The sequence below is a fragment of the Geotrypetes seraphini genome, chromosome 3 (assembly GCF_902459505.1).
Source record: "Geotrypetes seraphini chromosome 3, aGeoSer1.1, whole genome shotgun sequence".
In the NCBI taxonomy this organism is placed as follows: Eukaryota; Metazoa; Chordata; class Amphibia; order Gymnophiona; family Dermophiidae; genus Geotrypetes; species Geotrypetes seraphini.
This window is the reverse complement of record NC_047086.1, coordinates 101,097,275-101,124,916: the sequence shown is the minus strand read 5'-3', so window position 1 is coordinate 101,124,916 and position 27,642 is coordinate 101,097,275. Positions and strand designations below refer to the sequence as shown.

At 41.7% G+C, this 27,642-nt stretch overlaps 1 protein-coding gene across 1 annotated transcript in view; it reads left to right on the top strand.

Annotated features, from left to right (window-relative positions):
* LOC117356999 (cytosolic 5'-nucleotidase 1A-like) overlaps nucleotides 1-27,642 on the top strand; it is a 56,115-nt gene that overhangs the window by 8,114 nt on the left and 20,359 nt on the right. Inside the window, exon 3 of the mRNA XM_033937074.1 lies at nucleotides 16,690-16,819. Coding sequence (XP_033792965.1) covers nucleotides 16,690-16,819 — 130 coding nt within the window. The remainder of the gene's footprint in view (nucleotides 1-16,689; nucleotides 16,820-27,642) is intronic.

Genomic DNA, 27,642 nt, shown 5'->3' with positions numbered 1-27,642 from the left:
GAGGCACTATCTACTCCCTTAACATGTTTTTTATTACTCACTGCAAGGAATGTACCATGCAAATTAGTACATGGTCATCAGAACCTACTGCACATGACAGGCCCCTTAGTACTCAAACACTATTAGGCATTTGAGAAAGGTGAAATGCAGGAGGGATCTTAAATGCTTATCTACACAAGATGGTGGTATACCAAGAAGGAAACTAAAAATGAATGCCCTGCATGAGGATAGAGATCTTTCAGGCTGTTGGAGTCTGTGGCAGGAAGCTAAGACGCATGCACAGAACAACAAGGCAGACCAGATAAACTGATTGATTTTTCTGCTGTCATCTAGTGTGTTCTGTTGCAGTGACTGTTCAGAAGAAATAAAGTGATGAGGGGAGCAGTCTTACATTTTATAACCAACAATAATTTAAAATGTACATATGTGCACACACATACATTTCCCCCTCTGGATTCACGATTTCACCAAGCGTGGTTTCGGTTATTCGTGGTTTTTTTGTTTGCAGGCTCCACCCCCCAAATTACGTCAGAGAAAGTCGCTGCACTTTCTTCACAGGAACAGGTCAGGTTATTTGCGGTTTTATCATATTCTCTAGGGCTTTTTAACAGAAAACCGCAAATAACATATGAAAAGTTATTTGCGGTTTTTCTGTATTTGCTGACTTGTTATTCCCCATCACCACGAATACAGATGGGGGAAGTGTACATATAGTTCTAAGGTTCAAATTACAAGACTTGCTAATTTCAGAAAATTGCTTTGGTTGTATCCACAGATAAGGGGTATATCAAATCCATGAGCCTTTACCGTAAAAATTGTTCTTACCTTTAATTCCTCATGAACTGAGTTTTGGCACATGTCAGAAATACTGTTCCAATTCAAGAGAGATTATGGGTATAAAAATTTGCAATAGGAAAAAAGGAGGCTTCTCTATAGAACCTGTTTTTCCAGCTTTGGTAAATACATAATTCAGAACTGGAATGTTCACTATTCAGCAGATAGAGGGTGAGAGTTGCAAGTACACATGAATCAACCTGTCCCACTGGCACAATGGCTGAGCAATAAGGCTTCCTGAGAAACCTAATGTTTCTAAAACTAGCCATGATTTCTGGAATTTGGAATTATGACAGTGGAAAAAACTGCTACTAAGATATGGCTGGTTGTGGCCTTCTGTTTACTTCTCTTTTAAAAACCTCTTCATAAATTTTATTTTCTGAGGAAGTGGCATCTCTAAGGTGGATGGTAGGATGCTCCATCAGGACAGCGCTAATATCTTTAGCCATTCTTTTTCACTCAAAAGGTGATGACTCTACCCCTTAGCAAAGCAGTGTCCATCGGGCGCAAGTTGGAGAGCTTTACATTTACTGGTGTCAAAGCAAGTTTGGGACCAGTAAAAGAGCCAAGTCCATTTAAGGATTCCAAGACGGCAGCATGCTCTTCAGAGGTAGATGGTCGTGTGGTGGTGGTGAGCTGTGATTAGACTTAGCATTTTTGTTAAGAGAGCCGCGTGCAGTCTTAGTGGATTTGCTCACGGAACTTGTCAGAGGTACATTCCCTCTGATCATTCATTTTTCATATATACACAGCAGATATAAATTCTCAAAACTGACACATTTCAATCATTATATTGAAAATAAAATAATTTTACCTAGCGGCAATCCTCTGCAGGCTGCTGTAATTAGCTTTAAAGGTAAGACTGGGAGGCCAGGGGGGGAAGCCGGAGGACGCTAGAGAGAAGGGGGAAAACATGTAGGCTTTCAGTGAATCGGGCAGCGCTGGTGCTGTACCGTGTAGGGAAGTCAGCTGGCAGGCGCATCTCTTCCTCCCCAGTGTGCCGCGGCACATTTGGAATCTCAGGAGGCACACAGTTTGAGATACACTGCTTTAGCAGTACAGAATTTACCAAAGGAGACTTATACTGTGGCCCAACTCTCCTTTTCTAGCCTGAAGACCTCGCAGTGGCAGCGGGTGCGGCAGGACAAGCATTCCTGCCAGATGGGAAATTATGGTATGGTGAAGTGACTAACTCATTTTCTTACTTGTGTTTTTTCCCCTTTTTTTAGGAGTTTGGACTGAATCTGAATGATGATATAGATGCCAATGCATATTTTGGGACATTGTATGGATGACAACTTAGAGTGAATATTTAGAGGGAGGGGTAGATATGGTGCGATTATTTACCTCTTTTGGATACCCTTGCTAAATCGAACTAGGATGGGTTTGAATAGGAGTAAGGAGGGGAGTAGGGAAGTCATGATGCAGAGGCCACAAGGGGGGGTAGGGGTTCTTTAATTGTAAGTTGATGACCTATAATGTTAAGGAGCTGAACTTGCCTTGGAAGAGGGACCTTTAATTTAAAGAGTTGAAAAGATTATAGTGCAATATAACTTTGATTCAAGGAATACACTTGTTAAAAAAGTCTGAATATTTGCTTTATGATAAACAGTTTCTCGCATCTTTTTCAGTTCAAATACAGCTCAGAGAGAAAAAAAAAACTGCAGGGGTGTTGATTCCGGTTAATAAAGGTTTTCCCCTTCAAATTGCTTCTATTGCGAGAGACAAAGATAGCCAGGCTTTGATCATTCAGGGGATTCTGGGCAATGTGGATCTCTCTTTCATAAACATATTTATGCCGATAAAATAGCCATAGATATAGAAGAGGCAGATTTAAGCGTTGCCGATAACGTCAATGCCGACAAAATAGGCTGGTCGACGATCGGTACCGGAGGCTCAGTAGGTACCGACACTGGAAGATTCGGAGTCAGCAGAGCCAGGAGCAGGTGTTGTAATTGCTCCTTAAGCTGGACCTGGAGGATGGATGCTATGCACTCATCCAGAGACGGTCCCGATGGCACTGGTACCGCTTTTTTCTTGCTCGGTACCTGCGGTGCAGCTAGATGCTCAGGCGAAGTCGATGCCGATGAAGAGGCAGTCACTTCTATGGGAGCGGAGCGTTTGCGGGGCCGGCGCGCAGTCTGCAGGACTTGGCTCACTGCATGTTCGACTGGCGGGCCAAGAACTGTAGGGGATGGCTTCTTAGCCGGCTTACCTGTGGGGTGCGACACCGAAGATGCATCCTGCGGTGTCGAAACCACCGGTGCCAACTTGGAGGAAGTTACCGATCCGGGGTCGATGCCAGTGGAACTTCCATAGCGGCACCGAAAAGAATCTGCTGTTGAATTTGGCGATTCTTCAAAGTTCTCTTTTGAAGAGAACTACAGCGGGTGCACGTCTCAGCCCTATGGTCCGGACCCAAACACTGAAGGCACCACTTGTGCGGGTCGGATAAGGAAATAGGGCGTGCACACCGCTGACACTTTTTAAAACCCGGTGAAGGGGGCATGAAGGGAAAAACGGCAGTAGCAAAATCGAAGCCCGAGGCTTCGATGGTGCCAACAGGCCCCGCCGGGGCCGACCGAAAAAAGTCGAAAAAAAAAAAGACTTTTTTTTTTTTTTTAATTTTAATCAAGAAAAGAATAAAAAAAGAAAACGTGAAAAGTTTCACGAAGAAAAATGCGCGAATGGGAAGGCGAAAAAGAGATATCCAACAGCCGTTGGAAACACGCGTCTTCTTAGCTCCGCGGAAACTAAGAAACTGGGGACCGCACGCCTTCGTCGGGCGGGAAGGCACTCGCGCACGCACGGTGCGGCCTAGCTAGAACTTTCTAAGTTCTTAGAGTGCAATCACTCTAAAAATTGTCCGTACCGGGGCTCCGTCGGTGCCGTCACCCATCAGTCAAGAATATGCTGCCTGCTTGTCCTGGGATAAACATATTTATGCTCCTAATGACCGTTTGGTTACTTTTTTGAAAGCCTTTGATGTTTTTCTGTCTTGAAAACTGAAAGGCCAGTGCATATTTGTTTTTTTTATTTTTAATTTTAAAACTTTTATTTAGCTGTTCAAAAACCAATACAATTGCATCCATCAACAAAACCAAACCATCCAGCATAAGAACATAAGAATTGCCGCTGCTGGGTCAGACCAGTGGTCCATCATGCCCAGCAGTCCGCTCACGCGGCATCCGTCTGGTCTAAGACCAGCGCCCTAATCGAGACTAGCCCTATCAGCGTATGTCCTTGTTCAGCAGGAACTTGTCTAACTTTGTCTTGAATCCCTGGAGGATGTTTTCCCCTATGACAGACTCTGGAAGATTTTTCCAGTTTTCTACCACTCTCTGGGTGAAGAATAACTTCCTTACATTTGTACGGAATCTATCCCCTTTCAACTTTAGAGGGTGTCCTCTCGTTCTTCCTACCTTGAAGAGGGTGAACAACCTGTCCTTATCTACCAAGTCTATTCCCTTCAGTACCTTGAATGTTTCGATCATGTCCCCTCTCAATCTCCTCTGTTCGAGGGAGAAGAGGCCCAGTTTCTCTAATCTTTCGCTGTACGGCAGTTCCTCCAACCCCTTAACCATCTTAGTGGCTCTTCTCTGGACCCTTTCGAATAGTACCGTGTCCTTTTTCATGTACGGCGACCAATGCTGGACGCAGTTCTCCAAGTGAGGGTGCACCATGGCCCGGTACAGCGGCATGATAACCTTCTCCGAACTGTTTGTGATCCCCTTCTTTATCATTCCTAGCAGAGAAGAGTACAATAAACCTTGAATCGCCCATGTTCTTTGGCACAAGCTAATTTAAACAATATCTTTTACATACTCTGTAAACCCAACTCCCCCCACCCCCCTCCCCCGAATGAGAGGATGTGTGCTGCCCATTCAAATACTACTAAACAATAGGGATCAAGAAATTAAAATTCAAGAAGCAGGGTCCACTTGAGAGCTGTACCAAGTACCATAAGCCCCCCAGATAGTACCGTAACTATGTAGCTGATTCCTCCGGAGCGCAGTCAGTTTAGACATTTGTGGTATATAGTTCACTTTAGCAAGCAACCGGACCCGAAGCACCGGAAGATCTGGCTTTTTCCAGGCAGAAGCCAAAACAAGCTGGCCAGCTGTAAGAACCAGATGTATCCATTTCTTCTGTCTGGCAGGCAGGGTGTCCGGACCCTGAGGAAGAATTAAAGGGAAAAGATGGAGAAAAGACCTGTACAAGTGAAGATCCTAAGACCTCCATGAAACTGGAGGTGAAGATAGATAGATTCCTGTGAACCCTCAAATAGGCAATTGGCACATTAAGCCTAAAACACCCTAAACAAGCTACTAGAAGATCATACCTTTTTATATACAGTATCTTTCTCTCTATCAGCATAAGCAGGTTTTGTGAGAAGTTCAACCTTAACCCAGAAACTGGTAAACATCTGCTGACAATTACAAACATTTAGTTTGTGAAAAAGGAAATTAACAAACTATAAGAAGGAAATTAACACATAACTCCAAGTCAAGCTAAGTTACCAGACATTATATTAACCACAAGGATAAAAACTGATAACTATGCAATCAAGCTCAGGAATAGGGAAGGCCCGTTCTCAGAAATTAATGACCTTGGTATTGAAAGGGCATATGTCAGGGAAATTAGGAAAGCCGGATTTGGCAATAGGACATCATGCTTCAAAATGACTCAGAAAGTATATGTGTTGGCCAATTAATGAAATGATAATTATGAATATCCAATAGAAATCAAGAACGTAGATTGTACTAATGTGGTCCTAGGTTGTTAAGAATGTATAAAAGGTCAGTGTTACCAATGTATAGGCAGAACAAACACCAGGTATACGGAAGGCCGACATTCTGTATATGCTCTGTTAACTCAATTGGCTGAGACTTATCCTATGTAAGCTGACTATTATTGATTACTAATAAATATATACAATATACAGCTAATTGGGTTGTCGTGTGAGGTCACTGATCGATGGAGGTTTCACGGCGCTTCCATTTTGTGACTCTGATGTGATACTGGCAGGTGAGAATTCAACCAACCCATATTCAGTAAACAACACTCCATTGCACGCCATTGTCATAGGCACCGGGGTGCCTAGCACTGTCGCTACGAAAGAGATCACACTATCCCAATAAGTCTGAGCCTTAATACAATGCCACCAAATATGTTCAAATGTGCCTACCTTCCCACAGCCTCTCCAACATTCATCAGATCCATTACCATACATAGCCCGCAATCTCGCAGGGATATAATACCAACAAAAATACATCTTGTAGCCATTTTCAATCAAATTATTTGCAATGGAAGCATGAAGTAGAGAGTGAAATATTGTAGCCCATTCTTTATCAGAATAGGATTTCCCCACTAACTCCTCCCATTGTCCCTTATACTTCAGAGGAGAATGAAGATGCTCCAATTGTACATTATAGAGTCCAGTAATACTACCCCAACCACTACCTATCGTCAAAGCCCTCCCTAGCGATTGCTGTCCAGGTGAGGTCAAATCCCTTAGGGCCACTTTCCTAAGAAAGCTTTAAAGTTGTCTATAGTAAAATAGGTCCCTAGTGAAAAGGCTGTATTCTTCCATCAATTCCTCAAAGGGAATAATTTGCCCATCCTCAAGCAACTGTCCCAACGTCCTAAGATCTTTCCTTCCCCATAAGCGAAAGACCGAATCAACCTCTGCGGAGATAAAATTAGGTGTATAAGTAATAGCTGCCCCCCCAAAATACATCTGCTCCCCAAAACAGCGCCTGCGTACCCTAACCCACAGTTCCAACATATACCTCAGAATGTGGTTTGCAGTTGTGGCAATATCATGAATCGGAGAGGGCTGTAGTCAAGGCATCACCCACAGTGGGGCTTTACCTAAAATCTCCTGCTTCATGCTTACCCAAGACTTTCCCCTATCCCTTTTCCAATTAATTAAATAGCGTAATTGTGGTACCACCACACACCCCTGCCTTCTGGGTTGATACAACATTGCACAAAACACTCATGGAGTCCTATTCTGCCATATATATGCATAGACCCGCCGTTCTAAGCGGATGAAAAAGTCCCTAGTCAGGGAAACCAGCAAGGCAGAAAAAAGGTACAGCAATCTGGGAAGCACCACCATCTTAACCGTTTGCACCCTACCAAGCCAAGAACTATTAAGATGTTTCCACCTGTCCAGATCCCTCCAAAGCGATCAAGTTTCAAGTTTATCAAGTTTATTAACACAATTTGATAAATCGCCTATTATAATCACTAAACGATGTACATAACAAAAATATATCAAGTACAAAAGGGGTTGACATTTTAACATAAGAACATTTAACTTAAACAGACATACAGTGGGAAGGAAAAGATAAAAGTTACAATTTTTGTTTGGGGTAGAATAAGGAAATAACAATAGGTAAGGGAGTTAATAACCTCAGCATTATTGAATTTAATATAATTTAAACATTAAAAGCATCTCTAAATAAATAAGATTTTAAAAGTTTTTTAAATATTAAAATATCTTTTTCGTTACGAAGGTATTGGGGAAGGGCGTTCCACCATAGGGGGCCAGTCACCGAAAAGATATCGGCCCTTCTAGTACCGATGATTTTTAGTGAAGGAACTGAAAGAAGATTCTGGTTGGAAGAGCGGAGTGAACGTTGTGTGTTGTAAGGTATCAAAAGTCTGGAAATGAATTGAGGTTCGCCGCATGCTAAAGTTTTAAAGATAAGTATTATTATTTTAAATGTGATTCTATGGCTAATAGGTAACCAGTGAGAATCTATTAACAACGGGGAAACATGATCATATTTCTTTGCATTGTATATTAATTTTATTGAAGTATTTTGAATCAATTGTAATCTCCTTTTTTCTTTTAATGATATGTTGAGAAAGAGTGAATTGCAGTAATCGAGTTTCGATATTACTAATGAATGAATTAGAATTGTAATAGATTTAGGGGTCAGAAATTTGGATATTGATCTAATACGGCGTAATTTATAAAAGCAGTTTTTAACTGTAAGAGAAATGTGATCGTGGTAAGTGAATTTCTCATCAATTAGTACACCAAGAATCTCAACAGAGGGGATCAGGTCGGCAGGGGGGGGTCCGATCGGGAGTTCTGTGGGGGCAGTCGTTAGGGGGAGGGGGTTGTGTCAAGGGCAGGAGGGCCTCCTGCCCTTATTGTAGTGGGGAGTAGGGGGTCACCAGGGCCAGGGGGGCTTGGGCTCCCTCCTGGCTCGTTGTATCGGAGGGGGGGGGTCGCCAGGGCCAGGAGAGCTTGAGCTCTCTCCTGGCCCGTTGTATCAGAGGGGGGTCACAGGGCCAGGAGAGCTTGGGCTCTCTCCTGGCCCGTTGTGTTAGTAGGGGGGGCCGCCGGGGCCAGTAGGGCTTGGGCTCCCTCCTGGTCAAATTGAGTCGGGGGGGGCACGATCGCCGGGGCAAGAGGGCTTGAGCTCCCTCTTGCCCCGATATTGTTGGGGGAGGGGGGTGATGTATCGCGGCAGGAGAGATTGGCCATCTCCCCTACCGCGATGCGATCACTCCTGTGCCCGAACTGCCACAACCCGCGGCAGGAGAGATTGGGCATCTCTCCTGCCGGGGTCGCGGCAGTTCGAGTAGAGGGGTGATCGCATCGCAGTAGGGGAGATGAGGCATCTCTCCTGCCGCGATGGTTGCGTTGGGTAGGTTGCCAGGCCGCTGAACTGATCGCACCAGCGGCCATCAGCTCAGCGGCCCCTTTTTCGACACTTAGACCTGGTTTGACTTCGTCTAAGTCAAAAAGGTCTAAGTGCCGACTAGGCAACCTGTCAAATGTTTTGGTTATACCTGTTGTACGCCTAGGTATAGGTCAGGCTTTTTGATCGTCCAAGTAGCTATTTAGGACACTTTTTAGACATTTTTGTTTTTTGATTATGAACCCCTTATTGTTTCCATAGGCATGTATTATTCCTATATTGCTTCTTGGGAATCCCTTTTGGTTAAATCATTTGGTGGATTCTGGGATGGAACCTATAACATGGTCTGATCATGCTCCCATGTGGGCTACTTTTCTTTTGGGGTTTTCTCCTTCAGGTGCTTAAATGAAAATTTATTAATAGCAAATAGTGCAGGTTATTAAAAAGTCAATTGATGATTATCTAGAATTTAATGATACTGGAGAGGTAAGAGATTCCATACTGTAGAATGGGTTGAAGGTGGTTATGCAGGGAAAATGTATTAAATGGGGATATTTTAGAAAGAAACAGAGGGACTTGAGGGAAAGAAACGGGACTTGAGACAAATCAAATAGCTGGAATTACAACACAGAAGGGTTCAGGACAGAGATGTATTGCAGAAATTACAACATTGTAGAATGGAACTGAATCAACTCCTGTCTGAAAAAATTGCCCTAGGAGTTTGGTAATGATGCTGCTTTTTGGGATTTTGCTAGGTTAGACTAATGACTTGGATTGGTCACCATGAGGCTAAATGGACCATTGGTCCGAATCAGTAAGGCTATTCTTAAGTTCTAGTAGATTGTTAGCTATGAAATTAAAGCAAGACAAACAGAATTAGCTATTTTGAAGATACGGGGAGAAAGAAGGGTCACTTACTGTATATTTAAAGATTCAGAAGTGTTTTTGTGCAATTCTATAAGTGCTTCCACATCCAGGAATACAAGGCCTCAGAGGAGGACATCAGTGTCTATTTAGCTGGATATTTCCTCTCACTTATCATTAGGGATCAGCCCCCTGCAAGATTCTGATATTACCCCTCAAGAGGTGCTCATGACTATTAAACATTGTAAGTAAAGGCACCTGGTCTGGATGGCTTGTTTTCTGGTTTTTATAAAATTTATTTGGCCCAATTAATCCCTCTTTTGACAAGGGTATTTAACAAGGTACTGGAGGCTTTTTTTGATACATTGAAGATTGTAAGGATTACTGTTTTATGTAAACTGGGAAGGGATGATGCTCTTTGTGGCCCATAAAGACTTATCTTCCTATTAAATCTGCATAGATAAAACTTGTTGTGAGTCTTTGATTCACATTTTGGTTATCTCAAAGTTGGATTACTGCAATATTATTTACACTGGTCTTCCGAAAATGGCTCTGAAAAAATTGCAGACTATCCAAAATACTGCCATTAGGGTATCGACAAACACCCATAGATATGATCATGTCACTGTTCCTGAAAAATTTTCATTGGCTTACAATAAAGTCAAGATTAATGCATAGAACTTTGACTCTAACAGGGCAAACAGAATATTTAGGTAATCTTTGATCTCATATATACCAGCTAGAAACTTACATTCCACTAATGGTCATCAATTATCCTTACCTTCAGTCCATAGGCATGGAGCAAAGGAAGGTCGCTCCCGCCGTGGTTCCCCGCTGGATCACCAGGGATTCTAAAGGGAGGCAGGAAGGAGGTAAAAATTCTTAGAATCAGCTGGGACAGGAGGCGGGAGGGATCCCTGCTATCCTGGCCCACCAGGATTTACAGCAGGCCTGGAGGGGGCCTGCAAGGCATCGAGAGGGAGGGGTGACAGGTTACAGAGCCTGGCAGGGAGGAAGGGGGTTGGGTGCAGAGACAGGCATGGGAGGGAATGAGTGAGGGGACTGGATGCAGAGATAAGCAGAGCAGCGAGGGTGCAGAACCTGGCAGGGTAAGGCAAGGCACTGCACTTGAATATTAACCCTCTATCACCACCACACACACACCGGTTTATATTTGAGTCAACCTTTTTTCCTCCTTTTTATTGGGTGGGGGGGGGGAGTGTGAAAATGACATTTATTTTCAACATAGTCTCCTTTTAACTCAATACATTTGCTCCAGCATTTTTCCAGACCTTTCATGCCTTCAGTAAAATACAAAAAATGTCTAAACGAGAAAAATAGCTTATTTCCAGCATCTATGACTGCAGAATCCAAAGAAAATTTATTCCCAGACAGCCGTTTTTTCAGATTCAGAAACAGAAAGAAGTTGCATGGGGCCAAATCTGAAGAGTACGGTGGATGGGGAATTAATCTGAATTGCAATTCATGCAATTTCACCATCACAGTTGTTGATGTGTGAGCTGTGTGGAAGAGAACTTTCTTCTTGGCCGAATGAAGATGTTTTGTATTAATTTTGGCAGCATAGTATTCACCATTAATGATTTTTCACTTTTCCAGAGAGTCAATAAAAATTATTCAGTGAAATCCCAAAAGATGGTCACTATCACAGTGCCAGCCGACGGAGCTGTTTTCGCTTTCTTCGGAGTCTGTTCGTTGTCTCAGGAATGTGAGACAAGTCTCATCCACAGTCACAAAATGACACAAAAAGACCATTCTCATTGCACTTAAAATGCTCAAGACACATTTTCAAAATGTCCAATCAAACTCGTTTCTGGTTGCGGTTAGCAAACGTGGCATCCATCACGCACTCAGGTCCCTTATACCTAAATATTTATGTAGAATGCTGTGTATGCATTCTGATGAAATGCCAACAGTCTCTGTTATCTCATTTAGGATCAATCACAATTAACTTCATCAACCATTTCATTGGTTGTTGCTGTTTTTGGACATCCAGAACATTCTTCATCAGTAATGCTTGTCCAGCCTTGTTTAAACTCAGCAGCCCAAGCTTTCACCATTGAAAATGAAGGAGACACATCACCATACACTGCATTGAACTCAGATTTAATTTCGATAGGTGAATTTCCCTTCACATGAAGAAATTTTTAGCACGGCACAATACTCAATTTTGTCCATTTTTTTTATAAAGTGGAGCAGTTGCTCATTTTAAAAGGCCAACGCAACAAAACTAGACATTAGACTGACTTAAAAATGTAGCCGTAGACTGTTGTTAATGCAATCTGTTGGACAACTGTAGAATTGTGATGCTAATCTTGCTCTTTCTTGGCCAGGCTGGAAACTTTTCAATTGACTCTCATACTACAGTATAATATGGTCTGTACTTCAAGACATAGAAAAACTTTCTGTAGGCAAGTTTTGCCACCTATCATATATATCCATTTATTTAGTATCAGTAAATATAATTTGTATCAGCATGTTTTATTGCAGATAAAAGAGAAGGCAAGTTGTAAGACAGAGCAATGAATGGGCCACAGATGGCCTAGAAATAAATTGTTTATTGTCACATTTTCTTCTCCCTGCTTCTTTCCTGTTTGCCATTATTCAAAATCCCAACACACTAAAGATGCTGGACTATAACACTTTAACTTAATGGGATCTAGGGTGTTCCTGATCCAGCCAAGACTTGCAAAGAGGTAGGAGCGAAACAGTGGGGCCCTTTTACAAAAGTACAATAAGCCATAATATGGTGTTGTTAGGTGCCATCGACTTGTGCTTGAGTCCTAGCAATTTGATGAATTGCAGATCTAAAAAGAAATCAGTTTTGTGCTAGTCTGGAAAGATCCTCCAGCGTCATCCCCATGGTTGTTTTCAACTTGTCCAGCCATCTGATTGCAGGTCGCCCTCTTCGCCTGGTTCCTTCGAGCTTCCTAAACATGATGTCCTTCTCCAGTGATCTCTCTCTTCTGATGGTGTGACCAAAATAAGGCAGTTGTAACTTCATCATTTGGGCTTCGAGTGACATAGCCAGTTTGATCTCTTCCAGAATCGATTTGTTAGTTTTTCTGACAGTCCACGGCATGCCTAAAATCCTTCTCTACCACCTAAGCTCAAATGAGTCAATCTTCTTTCTTTTAAAAAAAAATATATATATATTTATTTATTCAACTTTTCAAATTTTAAATAAGCAAATCAATACTTGAATACAGATTTGTAATAACAGTTGCAAAGAAATTATGAACCTAACACCACTTACACCAGTAGTGAAAGGAAAGGAAATAGTAATTCATTATTTAGACCACAAAAATAGGGATCCAAGTGTTAGAATTAAAATATAAAGAAATACTTATCAATCTTAAGAACAGCCCAGGAGACAATGATAGAAAACCCCCAACAGCCTGTACCTTAAACTGCAGGAAGAGTTATCAGACCCATCACCGCCACACACCCTTTCCTTGGCTAAAATAAATTCCCAACAATTGCTTTGGTTTGAAAAATAAAAAAAAAATTTCCCCTGTAGGGAGACACAGCACTTTGCCAGAAATTTCAAAATAAAAGATGCACCCTGGGTTTATAAAGCAGGAACTCTTTTCTCCTCTTCTGTGTCACTTGAGCGAAGTCTGGAAAAATCTGAATTGTCGAACCAAAGAACTTATCATTCATATGCCTAAAGTAAAGTCTAAAAATTAAATCTCTGTCATGCTCCAAGGCAAATGTCACCAAGAGAGTAGATCTTTCCGTGACTACTTCCAGAGAGTTCACCAAAAATTCTGTTAAGTTCATTTTTTCCCTTTTCCATTACTCCAATTTAAATAGGGGGTTGAACTATCCTGCTTCTTCCCTAGAGATGTATATTGAGCCCTGGTTATATGTGGTAAATTTTCTTGCGGAATCATTAAAATTTCCTTCAGATATTTATGCACCATCTCAAGTGGAGATAATACTGGAAATTTGGGACAATTTAACAATCTTAAGTTGTTTCTTTATTTTCCATATATTCAAGTTTAAAAAAAAATAAAAGATCTTTCTTTATAATCTCTGTTTCTACATTTTTTGTTTGAGTGATCTGTTCTCCATGTCTTTTTATATCATCTCCCTGTTGTTTTAACATTTTCTCATGGGCCCCTACCTGAGAGCTGACAGAGACATAGTCAACCTGTATCATAGTCATTGCCTTTTGGAGGTTAGAGTCCATGATTTCAATAGCCCTCTAGAGTTCCTCTAAATTAACTACTGCAGTCTTAGTTAATTGTCCAAATTGAATATTACTCACAGAAGTTAAGTTTTTTCCCGCCTCTGATTTGAAAGCCGATGTCTGGGCTCCAGAGGGGAGTTCTTCTCCACTACTTCTTCCACTGCTCCTCCAGGGCTAAGCAGTAATCCACCTTCCTGGGTAAGCTGGTTAACCATACTCGCTTCAGGGCTTCTTCTTCCGGGTTAGACAGGACTTCATCCTCTAATCGGGCTAGGGGAAATCTGATCATCACTAAGGTTCGCTGCTGAACTCTGCATTCCTCCCAGAGTCGGGGGCGTCTCCCTTAACTGGCGGGTGATCTCTCCATCCAGCGTAATCTGTATTAAGGTCTTGGAGGTCCCCAGACACCGGAGGAGTTGGCTGGGTTGCTCCCTTCCTCTTCCCCATAATCGGGTCTCATCCCACACCTGGTCCCACAGTGCTGTTCAGAACCCGCAGGAAAAAAATCTCAAATGCTGGCAACAAAAATCAGTGATTGGTGATATCCAAAGCATCACACAGATAAGCCATGCACCAGTAGGTAAAGGGGAAGAGGGTTTTAAACAGTGCCAGCGAGGAGCTCCCTTCCTAGCATCTGATCTCAATGCCATCTTAGAGCAGTCAATCTTCCTTCTGTCTTTTTTCTGTAGTGTCCAGCTTTCACATCCATAACTGGCCACTGAAAAAATGAGTACATGGACAAGTCTTCATTAGGAGTGTTACCTCCTTGCCTTTGAATATTTTGTTGAGAACCTTCATTGAAGAGCAACCAAGGGCTAGTCTGCAGAGTATTTCATCCCTGTTAATTGCTTCTTTACAAAAGAGCCCAGGAGACTGAAATCCTTTACAACTTCTATTCTATCGTCTTCATCATTTTCCATGTTCATGATCTTCGTCTTGTTTAAGTTCTGTTCTAATCCCATGTTATGCTTTTTGGCTTTGACTTTTCCCAGTAGATACAGCATGTCATCTTTGCTACTGGTGATGAGCGTTGTATCATCTGCATAGCTCAGGTTGTTTATATTTCCGCCACCAGCTTTGAAACCAACGCTCTCTTCCAAATTTGCATTTCTGAAGATAGTTTCACCTTACAGGTTGAACAGGTAAGGTGATAAGATGCATCCTTGCCTGATGCCATGTTTTATTGGAAACCAATCAGTGTTGCCAAATTCAGTTCTCACTGCAGTTTCTTGATTTTCATATAGGCTGAGTTATGTGTTTGGGTATTCCCATTTGCACTAGAGTTCGCCATAGTTTATTGTTGTGATCCACACAGTCAAAAGCTTTGCTGTAGTCGATGAAACAATGGTATTGGGATTTTTGGTATTGTTTGCTCTTCTCCAATATCCATCTAACATTGGCAATAATGTCTCTTGCTCCTTGACCTTTTCTGAAACCAGCCTGAACTTCGGGTAGTTCTTGCTCAACATATAATTGGAGCCTTCATTGTATTTTCAGCAATATTTTGCTGGCGTGTGGAATTAATGCGATTGTTCTGTAGTTGTTAAGTCCTTGGCATTACTTTTCTTTGGTATAGGTATGAACAGTGATCTCCAATTGGTTGGCCATCTTTTCCTTCCTAATTTGTTGACACAATCGAGTGAGGGCCATGATAGCACCTTCTGAGCCTTTTATTAATTCAATTGGAATACCATCGATTATCAGTTGACTTGTTTTTCGATAAAGCTTTAATTGCTGCTATGACGTCTTTTAAAATATCTGGTTCCTCTTCGGTTTCAATTTCCAGTTCTCCCCAATGTTACCCTCATTGTCTTGTTTGTATAAATTTTCCATATATTCTTTCCATCTCTTTTTAATGCTTTCTGGATCATTCAATATCATTTCATTGGCCAATGGAATGTGGGGGTTAGTACACTGAAAAAGGCTTACTTAAGGCTGTGTTAAAGCATCTTGCAGTAATTTCCCTGGTTGCATGCGCTAATTATGTGCTGTTTTTTGGGTTTTTTTTTTTTTTTTTTTATGTTCAAATGTTTTTATTATATATCAAAATAAGTAGGGTACATGTTCAAGGGAAGGGTTACAAGCAATAACACTGTGTTTTCTCAGATAGGAAGAAGTAGATGTTGTATCAATGCATAAAACAAGATGAGTATTAAACTGAGACTGAAAAATTAAATGTACATATAGGAGAAGCAAATGTATTTATGGAGTATACTATGTAATAATAAATATAAACCATTTAGCAAAAACAAGCTAAATCATTTATCACAATATCTCAAAAGAGGAGCCCAAATAAGATTATAAGTAGAAGAAGAATTATTTCTCTCAGCTAATACTTTCTCATACTTTCCAGTTAAACAGACAGAATTCCACCAAGCATGGTATTCAGCTTTAGAAAGATCTTTCCAATTATACAGAATATTTTGTAATGCTAATGCCATAAGGATTGTAAATAATTTGGATTTAATTAATTTTGGGAGGTTGGGGAATAGGCATGGAAATGCTAACCAGCAAGCACATTTGCATTAGCACTGGTTATTGTGGGATCTCCCGCACGCCAATAAACATAACCAAGGGACCACAAAAATAAGAAAAATAAAAAGGCCTAATTTATAGCTGTGGTAAAAATGTTTTAGTGCACAGTAAAGCCCTGTATTAAGACGCACTGAGCCTATTTTATACCTCAGTTTAATAAAAAGGTCCCAAAGTTTTTTGGCCTTTCCAAAGAGAGAGATTCTTTCAATTTAGCACCATGCTTTCATGCAATCCTCTTCTCTGAAGAAAGCACTTCACTAGCTATAAATACACTTTTTACATTCTGTGTTTGTTGCCTGCAAGGCCAGTATTGAGTGAGAGGGAGGGTGCAAACAGGGCAGTTGCTATGGGCACTTATGCTACAGGGGGGTCCAAAGCCTTATTAAATCTGAAGGAGGTACAGCCTGCTGGTAGTCTTCAAGGGCTTCCTTCCAAATTTCTGCCTGAGCCCCAGCACGTTTAATACTGGCCCTGATGGCATGGGACCATGTACAGTAATTGATGGAGAATATAACTGTCTTTTCTTGTTCTTTACGGGAGCACAGCTTGTTGATCCATGTTTGTACTTTTAACCTACAGGCTTTGGAAGAGGTTAATTCCAAGCTACGCACTCTGTACCCAGACAGTGAGGAACTATTTGACATTGTGCTCATGACCAATAACCATGCCCAGGTCGGTGTACGTCTAATAAACAGTATCAATCACTATGGTAAGTGAAATAAATGCCACTGCGTGCACAGATTTGCTGCCATGCTAAAAGGAAGCCTCCTCCAGCTCCCTTTGTTCTCTCTCAATTCTCTTAATGCAGCTTTTTTTTTTTTAATGCTACAACTGTTCTCATGTGAAAAGTGTTTATTTGCTAATGTCAAAGCAAGGGCGGCAGCACACGTTTTTTCAAACTTTTCACAAACTTCTGAAACAGAATTGATCCCAGAGCTGTAGCTTTAACTTGTCAAGTGTGACTTTCCACATTTTAGGAAATGATCTTGAAAATGTCTTTTCCCCTCTCCCCCCTTTCAGCTTCTCCGCACAGGCCTGTCTAATGGAAGGATTGTATGCAGTGTTCTCAGCATGTGAAAAATGATCAAACACCTCTCTTGCCAATTAAACATGTTAAAGTTATTAGGGAAAAAAAGTTCTGTAAACATTATGAATAAAAAATTTGCTTGAATGTTTGAGGTCAGCCGCTGGGAAGTAGGGAGGGGGAGGTTTTGGAATTCCTGTCTATCCTAGGGTGGTCTTCTGTAAGGCTTTCATCGCAGTTGCCTCAATCTTGGGCCTTTTGAAATAAGACTTACAAGTTTTTTTGTCTTTCATGGTTATCAAAATTCTCTCTGCCTTTGAGTCAGTAAAAAGTATATTTTATATCCATGTTCTATGCTTTTTACTTCCTTTTAACCTTCAAGACTGATTTATTATACTTATTTGAATGCAAAATTTAGCACTGTAATTACAGTGAAAATGTCAGTGGAAAATCAAAGCAACGCCAAAAAGTTTGACAAAGTCATCCTTAATCTTTTGCATTAACTCTTCTGTTTGTATTGACAAATGCTAAAAAAAACCTGAACCATCTGTATGTGCCCAAAATCAGAGGCTGTGGCATCTGTATAAATGGGTTAACAATAGGCCAAAGATTGGGACTTTAAGTGCCTCTCTGTACTGGCAGTCCATTAGGCTACTTAGTGATACTTTACAAAGAATGTGCATGCTGGATGGTATAGCAACAAATTATGGAGGTCATTTTAAAGCTTTTTCTACATATAAAGTATGTTTTACACATGGAAAATGCTCTTATAAAATTGCACCAGGGTGTTCATACATGAAAGTGCACATGCTGACAGGCATTCCTGGGGGCATAATTTTGGGCAGAACGAAGGTGGAGTTGTGCTCTACACTCGTATATGCGCCACAGTTGCAGCAGGACGCTGAAGAGATCGTGAGACAATTGTTCAGTGAGTAACTTTAAACTTTTGGGTTTAATAGTAGATGTAAACAGCAAAATGATACATTATATATTATTCTGAACTAGTGAAGTCCGTTACATTAACAGGTGGTAGAATATATGTCTGTCTGTCTTTCTTTCTGTCTCTCTCCCGGCCCCTGTCTCTTTCTTCCTTTCTTTCTGTCGCTCCAGCTGTCTGTCTTTCTTTCTGTCTGTCTCAATCCCTGGCTCCCTTTGTCTGTCTGTGTTTCTGTCTCTCTCTCCCTGCTCCTGTCTCTTTCTTCTTTTCTTTCTGTCTCTCTCCCTCCCATCTTTCTTTCTTTCTCTCTCCCTGCCCCTGTCTCTTTCTTCCTTTCTTTCTGTCTCTCTCCCTTCTGCTGTCTATTTTTCTTTCTTTCTTTCTCTCTCTCTCTCTCTCTCTCTCTCCCGCTGTCTGTCTGTCTCTCTCTCTGGCCCCCTTTCTGTCTATCTTTCTGTTTGTCTGTCTGGCCCCCTTTGTCTGTCTGTCTTTCTTTCTGTCTTTCTCTCTCCCTGGCCCCCTGTCTGTCTTTCTTGCTTTCTGTCTGTCTCTCTCCCTGGCTCCCTGTCTGTCTGTATTTCTTTCTGTCTCTCTCCCTACTCGCTGTCTTTCATTCTCGTATGCTACCTGCTTGTTTTTCTGTCTCTCTCCGTGGACCCTTCTATCTCCCCCCCCCCCCCAAAGCAAGCCAGGATTGCTCCCTGCCCTCCAGCACACCCTTCCACTCAAAGCAAAGGAAGTTTGTTCCCTGGCCCCCTTTCCCTATCCCCTCCCACTTCCCTGTGCAGCAGCAGCATTCCCCCCCCACACACACACACACTTCCCTTGTGCAGCAACAGCAGCATTCCCTCCCCCTCCATTTCCCTGTGCAGCAGCATTTCCCTCCCCCACCCCACTTACCTGTGCAGCAGCATTTCTGTTTGTTTCTGGCCGGCTCCCATACAGTCCCTTACCAAAGTTATTTTTAAGTTCATATCTACCACCACGGCTCCTCTCACGAGCCGCACCTGCGTCAGAAGCCTCTCTGACGTCACGTCAGAGAGAAGGCTTCTGACACAGGCACGGATCGTGAGAGGAGCCGTGGTGGTAGATATGAACTTAAAAATAACTTTGGTAAGGGACTGTATGGGAGCCAGCCAGACCGCGGGCGCAGAACAGTACCTGGGGGGGCCGCGAGTTTGAGATCACTGTGAGGGCGGGAGAGGGGAGTCGCCTCCATGGTCACCGTCTCCATATGCGCAGAAGAAACCGCTCTTTCTACTGCTCATGCGAAGCCACGGAGCTATGGATTACGCAGGTAGGACTGCGCATGCGCGCTTAGGGTTTTATTATTAGTGATTACTTCCACAGAACTGTGTATGTAAACTGGAAGTCCACAAGCCCTGAGGAAGTGGCTTGATTCCATGAAAAGTTGGCTACTTGAAGGACTCCTTTAAAACAATAATTTTTAAACACAGTTTTTTGTGACATTGTTAAGAATCCAAGTCCCAATAAGATAAGTATTGTGGCATAAAGTCACTTCGAATTCTTTATTGATTTTCAAACTACAAATGCGCGTCTATGTAAAAACTTGCATGCCAGAAATGTAGATGAGGGCTTTAAAGCCTACATTTCAGGAGCCTAAGTTTATGGAGAATCGTGCTTAGCAATGCTTAAATCTCATTCCACCCTAAGCAACAGGCACCCATATCTGCATGAAAAATGCCATCCAAATGGTGTTTATAATGGAGATTTGAGGCTCATACCAGCACCTAGTAAATCGGCACCAGAATCGTGTCTATGTGACTACTTTAGGCTGTGAAACACCTAAGTAGGAATGGCCAGTGCGCCCAACTGATCTTTTATAACTTGAGTATACAATTTTGCACACCTACCACCTAATTCTATAAAAAGCGCCCAAAATTGTGTATGCGATTTAATTGAATAACAAGCTAATCAGTGTTGATAATTGGTGTTTGGCAAGCAATTATTTGTGTTAATTAGAATCAATTAAGAATTATGCACATAAATTTAGGTGCGAGCTCCATGCTTAAATTTTACTCGCAGCCGGAACTCCCTCCCAAAGATCATCAGCAGGAGGGATGCCCAGTCCCTCCTGCCGGACACCCTTCCCCCAGAAGGGCATGCCTCTTGACCCCCACCCCAAGCCCACCTGGACCCTACAGTACCTTTTTTAAATTGGCCAGCCAGAGGGATGCGTCCTCCCTCCGGCTGGCAGGCCCGCCTCCACTGAATGGCGGGACTGCCCCTTCCCAGTGCATCGTGGGATGCACTGGGGAGGGGCCTTAGGCACCAGGGCTAACCGGAATCTTAGGCCTCTCTCCCAGTGCATTCTGGAAAAATTGCACACTGATTCAGAAAAGGTGCATGAAAATGATTTCAGCTAGAGTAAGAGTGGATAAGGAAATTGTCCTTCATTATAACAGCTATCACCCCCAGAGGTTGAGAGACAGTGTTCCGGTTGGGCAGTTTTTGCGATTAAAAAGTCTTTGTACTGAAAGGACAGAGTTATGTAGACGAGCGGATGAAATGAATGTAAGATTTGCTCAGCGGGGATACCCCTATAGAGTGATTCAGAGAGCCCATAAACGAGCTATGTATGTTGATAGGCGATAGTTATTGACGCGAAAGGATCAGACGCGATGTGCGTAGCCGGTCACATGTGTGCTACCACAATTTTATCAGGCATAGGAGCTAAGGAAAAGTATACGGAAATGATGGCCACTTCTTCACTTTCATCCCCGACTAGTGAAATGCCCAGGTTTGCCTATACTAGGGGTAGGAATTTGAAGGAATTGTTTTCTGGTCCTGCAGTGACAGCGAGTGAGGCTGCAATACAACTGGGGCATTTTATCTTATAACATTTTATTGAAGAAATCTAATAAATATATAATAATATAATACAATAAAATAATCATTACATATTAAATTTACCATATTAACATTCCATCATATGTCATTCATTTCTTCAAAATAAATTTTCAAATTACGTATTACAACTATCAATACCTTCCTCCTTTTACCTTCCACCCTTCCCTTCCCCCCCCCATTATTTTAATTATAACATTGTAATAAATGAATTAAACAAAATATAATTCAAGTAATTCTACATATATTACTATAATCCCTCCCAGTCCTACCCCTACCCCTACCCCAGAACAAAAGGTGACATCAAATACCAAGTATTAAAATACATTGTACTATACCAAATCTTCAATGTAAAGTATTAAGAATCATACTTCTTGCTCTCGAAGATAAATTTTGTATGTAAAGATCCCAAATTTTTTTAAATAAATGAGTTCTTCTAGGAAATTTACACAAAATTGATTCCTCCAATGCCAATAACTAGGCAAATCTTTCTCTAACCAATACTGCAAAATACATTTATGACCAATCATACAAACCTTTTGAAATAGAATACTTCTTCTCTGACCAAAAACCCTACAAGCTGCAGCTTTACCAAATAAAACCCCTTTTGGATATTCCACCAATTGACAATTCCATAATGAACCTAAAAATAATAAGATGGCAGACCAGAAAGATTTAATAGGATAAATTATTTGGATCTTTTTCACATTTGATACAAATAGGAGAATTTACTAAACCTGCATGAAATGCTTGTACCTGTGAAAATTATGCCCTATGCAAAACTCTATACGTACATTCTCTCCAAACAAATTCCGTAATAATTTTAGGCAAACGATGGATAGCTTGACTAAAATCGTGAAGAGATAATTGAATCCCCAATTTATCACACCATTTTTGTATAATATTATCATATGTTCTATTTGGAATCAAGCACCACCACAACTTATGCAACAAAGATACAGAGATAGGGACCTCATTACATTGGTTAAAAAAATTTGTAAACCTTTCACAAACACCCAATGAAACTCCTCCTCTTCTTATATGATTCACATAATGTTGTAATTGCATATATCCATACAAAGATCCTGGCCCAGTTGGCATTTTAAATGTGCAGGGTGTGTATATTGCCAGTTTGCCTTGGTAACAGACAGGGTTGTGGTCCCTGAGAGTGATCGTGAATTTTTCTTAAGAGCAAACACGGACTGTGACACTAAGCCGGTTGTGTACGGTATAGTTTGCCCATTTGATAAATGGTAACTGGGGCAAACACGACGTAAGATTAAATTCAAGGTGGCTCAACATCTTAGTAATCTCAGATTGGGTAAGGAGGATACCCCACTTGTTTTGCATTAGCAAACAAATGCTTATAACAGGGGTAGGGAACGCCGGTCCTCGAGAGCCTTATTTCAGTCGGGTTTTCAGGATTTCCCCAATGAATATGCATGAGATCTATTTGCATGCACTGCTTTCAATGCATATTCATTGGGGAAATCCTGAAAACCTGACTGGAATACGGCTCTCGAGGACCGGAGTTCCCTACCCCTGGCTTATAAGGTAGAGGATATGCAGTTTGTGATTTTGATTCAAGCGTCTTTACCAAGTGGTGGTAATGTTTCTGAGGTACTGCTTAGAAGGGAACAGAGATTAATTTATGAGTGGAATACGGTTGAGCCTTATGGATTCAACAAAGAAGTGGAATGAAATCTGTTATAACAGGAATGGGGCTGAATATGGTTGTATTCAACAAAGAAGTGGACTGGAAGTTGTTATAACTGGAATGGGAGTTTTTTGAACAGGGATATAAGGTTCATGGAGAGGAAGTGAGGTCATGCAGTTTGATTTCCTGGTAGATGGTGTGTTTCCTGCTTGTCAGCTGATCCCAGGTTGTGCCAAACCCTGCTCGAGTCATGCTTAGTTTACTGGTAGGTGAAAGGTTTTTTAATGATTTTGGTGAGGTTTTAGTATGAATGAAAGGGAATGTATGTGAATTATTTTGTATTGTAGGTGAAGTTGTGATGTTGGTGAGCCTTGCAAACACAGCTCCTGAAGACGCCAGGTGGCGAAACACAGTCTTGTGTTGAGCTAAATTCTTTATGACTTGAAGAACAGGACCATCATGAGGACAGAGAGACCTGCCGGTTCTGTTTAAGAAACTGTGATTCTCATGTGCTAGACTGTTATGCAACTCTCAGTTTGAAGCCTCTCTGACTAGATGATCATGGACTAATGAACTAACTAAGATCCAGTTTTGGATAAAAGTAATCACAATGACTGTAGTATGTGTGTGAAAGTTGGGAAGTGAGTGTGAATTATTCTGATATTTATTAATAAATTAAGTATTGATAAGTTGTACTGTAATGAAATGAATTGTGGGAGATGATATTAAAATTGAATTCATTAAGATAATACTTGTTTGTATTAAAGATTTAATAGCTGGTTTTAAGAATTTGAGTTAATAAATATGTATGAGAGATTTGCCTATAATGGAAGTGACAGGTATGCATATCTGTCTCATGCATATTCACTATCAATACTGCTAACGGACATTATCAAATACAAATCTTCCCCTGTTTTTTGTTTAACCACATAACATACATTTAGAAGAAGAGAAAAACTAATACATGTATACACACACCCTCAATAATTTATTCAATCAACCTTACTTTTCTCATAAATATATTGAATATATAACCCACTAACTTATAACAAACACCTATTTCAACAGACAACCCAGGCAAATACCCTTGTTGCCCTGAAAACCTGGATGATCAGTTCCACATTGTCCAATGTTTTATTTAAAACTAGTCTTTAAGCCCGTTACATTAATGGGTGCTAGAACAGATGTCTGTCTGGTTATTTTTTCTTTGTCTCTTTCTCTTTGGCCGCTGTCTTTCTGTCTGGGTTTTTATTTTTTTTTTTTCTTTCTCTCTCTTTCTCTCCTTGGACGCTGTCTGTCTGACTGTATATTTTCTTTTTTTCTCTCTCTCTCTCTCCTTGGACGCTGTCTGTCTGTCTGTATATTTTCTTTTTTTCTCTCTCTCTCTCTCTCTCCTTGGACTCTGTCTGTCTGTCATTCTTTCTTTCTTTCTCTCTCTCTCTCTCCTTGGCCGCTAGTTATCTGTATGTTTTTCTTTGCCTCTCTCTCCTTGGCTGCTGTCTGTCTTTTTTCTGTCTGTCTCTCTGGCTCCGTCTGTTTGTCTTTTTTTCTGTCTGTCTCTCTCCCTGGCCCCCTTTCTTTCTTTCTGTCTGTCTCTCTCCCTGGCCCCCTTTCTCTCTGTCTGTATGTCTCTCTGTCTTTCTCCCTGGCTGCCTGTATTTTTCTGTTGTGCTATGCCTGACTGTCTCTCCGTGGCCCCCTTCTGTCTCCCCCCACAGAGCAAATTGGTTGTTGGGTTTTAGAATCTGGGGATCCTAGGTCACGTATTCCTTTCTCCTGCCCAGATGTTCTTGCTTAGGTTTTGTTTTTGGTTTTTTTTTTTTGGGGGGGGGGGGGTTGTTTTTGTTTTTTTACACATGGTGAATCCTGCCACAGGTAAAAATACCTCGGCCCGCTCAAGAGATGTAAAAAGCGCTCACCTTTAATTTGGGTTATCATCTCTCTCCAGCACTGCACCTTCTGCAACTTTTTTTTTGTTATTAATTGGAGCTGCGTAGGCGGAAGGCCCATTGAGTGAGCGAGGCCATATTTATTGTTGTTGTCACGGCTCAATCTCGTCTCTCCTCCCCTCGCCGTTGCCGTGTTGTCTGCAAATCCGGTGAGTTTGCGAGAGCTGGGTACCGGCTCGAACGCTGTGTTGGGGGGAGGGTAGGCAGGCGCGGGGACTGGGTTGCGCGCTTTCATGCTCAGTAGAAGGATTACGTCACCCCTGCCGCGGCTTCTGTGGTGCCTGAGCTGTAGGTGCAAGGGGCCGGCTTGAGCTATTGGGTCCTGCCGAGGATGACAGCACAGCTGGTGTAGGGTGCTGAGCCATGAGTTTGGGGCCGTTTCTGGTCTAAGTTTATTTTTAAGTTTAAAGGTGCCATGGCGGCTCCTCTAGGGAACGATGGCGGCGGTGAAATACATTAAGGGAGCATTCTGTGTGATTTTCTTTGTATGGCAAGACTGTCAGTTGTCCGATCTCAGGCTTTATCCTTCAGGCGCCAAGAGCAATACATTAAGGGAGCACTGGTGCGCTGTGTGATTTTCTTTGTATGGCAAGACTCTCGCGCATGCGCACTCCTACCTGCAGTGCCCTACAGCTCACGGAAAACGGATGCACGCAGGTGGGAGTGCGCATGCGCGGCTTAGGGTTTTATTATATTAGATGTCCTTGCCAAACTGGTGCTTCATGGATTAAACTCCTGCTTTCAAGATAAGATCTTGTTCATTCTTGAATAACAACTGACAGAATGTTCAAGCCAGACCAGCACTATCTTGCGTTTCGCCACACGGGTGTCCTCAGGAGCTGAAGCCACTTCAGGTTTTCACTGTATTTTTCTCTACAAAATAAACATCATTCCACTATCATGCTGAACTTAAACTTATATATCAAATACCCCTCTTTCTTTTCAAAATTATATCAGTTTAACACATACCTATAATCCTGTTTGTTAATCATACAGCAACTGCAGCTTAGACTCAAAAACCACATCTCCCCTCCGGAAGGAATAAACTGAACTACAAGACCAGACAACCTAATATGCTCTTATGCTTCTTAATCCCACCCCCAGTTCCTAGTTAATCCAATCAGAGAACTCACAAGGAGTGCCACTCAACCTTAATATTCAATCCCATTGGTTCTGTACTTCCCCATTGAAAAATGAACCTCTGTTCTTTCTGTAGTAAAATCTCCAATATGTTACCCCCCCCCCCCCCCTAGAGAGATGGACCTGCAGCAACACTACAAATCGTAAATCCTCTACTCTGTTGTGCTGCCTGCCAGTAGGTAACCAGTGGGGTCTCCTGTTTTACCAACCTAATATTACTCAAATGCTGAGCAATACGTAATTTGATTTTTCATTTTGTATGGCCAATGTACCACTGCCCACACGGGCATTTAATCCCATAGACTACTTGAGACGTGTTGCAATCCGCATAAGATTTTAACCAAAATTCTATCCCAGTGGATGGGACAACTACACGATCACAAACCAACACATAATCACAATAAATGCATCCACGAGTGAACGCAAACCGAGGCAGATCACATAAACCCGGATGTTAACAAAGGTTAGCCCAATTGTCACGGATAACTTTACAAATCAACTGAGCCTGAGGGGAATAAAGTTATCCAGGGAATAAGATAATCCAGGTTTTCGGGGCAACAAGGGCATTTGCCTGGGTTGTCTGTTGAAATAGGTGCTTGTTATAAGTTAGTGGGTTATATATGCAATATATTTATAATATTTATGAAAAAAGTATGGTTGATTGAATAAATTATTGAGGTTGTGTGTAAACATGTATTAGTTTTTCTCTTCTTCTAAATGTAAGTTATGCATATTCATTAGAGATATTCTCAAAACCTGACTGGCTGGGTGTCCCCCAGGACAGATTTGAGAACGACTGCTTTAGTCCTTTTCTTTTAATGCCCTTGAAGATCAGACATTAGCCTTTTGAAATTATCTCTGTATTGTATTGGTAAGCAGTGAAGATTTTACAGAAGTGGTTTGTAATGATCATTTCACTTATAAACTTCTATCAATTGTGCTGTGGCATTCTGAATCGATTGCAGCTGGTGCATATCTTTTGCAGTAACACCAGTGTAGAGTAATCAGTCTTGATGCTGTTATAGTGTGAACCACTGTGACAAGACTTGGCTTCTTTATGTGAGGAGAGAGACGGTGTAGTTGTTGCAGATGGTAGAAGCAGCTCCTGAAGGTTGCTTGGATTTGGAGATCAGCATTTAGTGTTGAGTCTAGCTGTAACTAAAGGTTCTTGACCTGTAATTTAAGGAGAACGTCATGGCTCCCAGAAGGGATTTTGATGTCAGATATGTGCCACATGCTTTAGAGGCCCACAGGAGTTCAATTTTACTTGGGTTCAGGCAAAGTTTGTTGTTTTTAGCCTATTCTTGAATTGCTTTCAAACAAGTAGTCGGTATAGTCTGGGCTGTAGGTTAGTCTGATTCAATAGATATGAGTAACTGCATTATCCGAAGAGTGGAGGAGTAACCTAATGCTGAGTTCAATTTCCACTGCAGCTCCTTGTCACCCAGGGCAAGTCACTTAACCCTCTATTGCCCCAGGTATAAAACTTAGATTGTCAGCCTACTAGGGACAGAAAAGGACCTACATATAATATATGGAAATTGCTTTGGTTGTACCCACAGAAAGGTGGTATATCAAATCCATGACTCCTTTAAATGTAGAACTGAATATCCATTGGACAATTTCCTGGAGAAAAAGTCCATAGTCTGTAATTGAGAAAGACATGGGGGAAGCCACTGCCTACCCTGGATCGGTAGCATGGAATGTTGCTACTCTTTGGGTTTTGGCCAGGTACTAGGGACCAGGATTGGCCACCGTGAGAATGGGCTACTGGGCTTGATGGACCACTGTTCTTAATAGCTTGAAGTAGATATTAAACAAAATAGGTAACAGTTTGGATCCTTGTGGTATCCCGCAGATCAGTGCCCGATGAGGTGCTGCCACTCAATATGGCCTGTTGCTTACCTGATAGATAGGATCTGAACCAGCCAAGAACTATGAACCTATCTCTATCAGT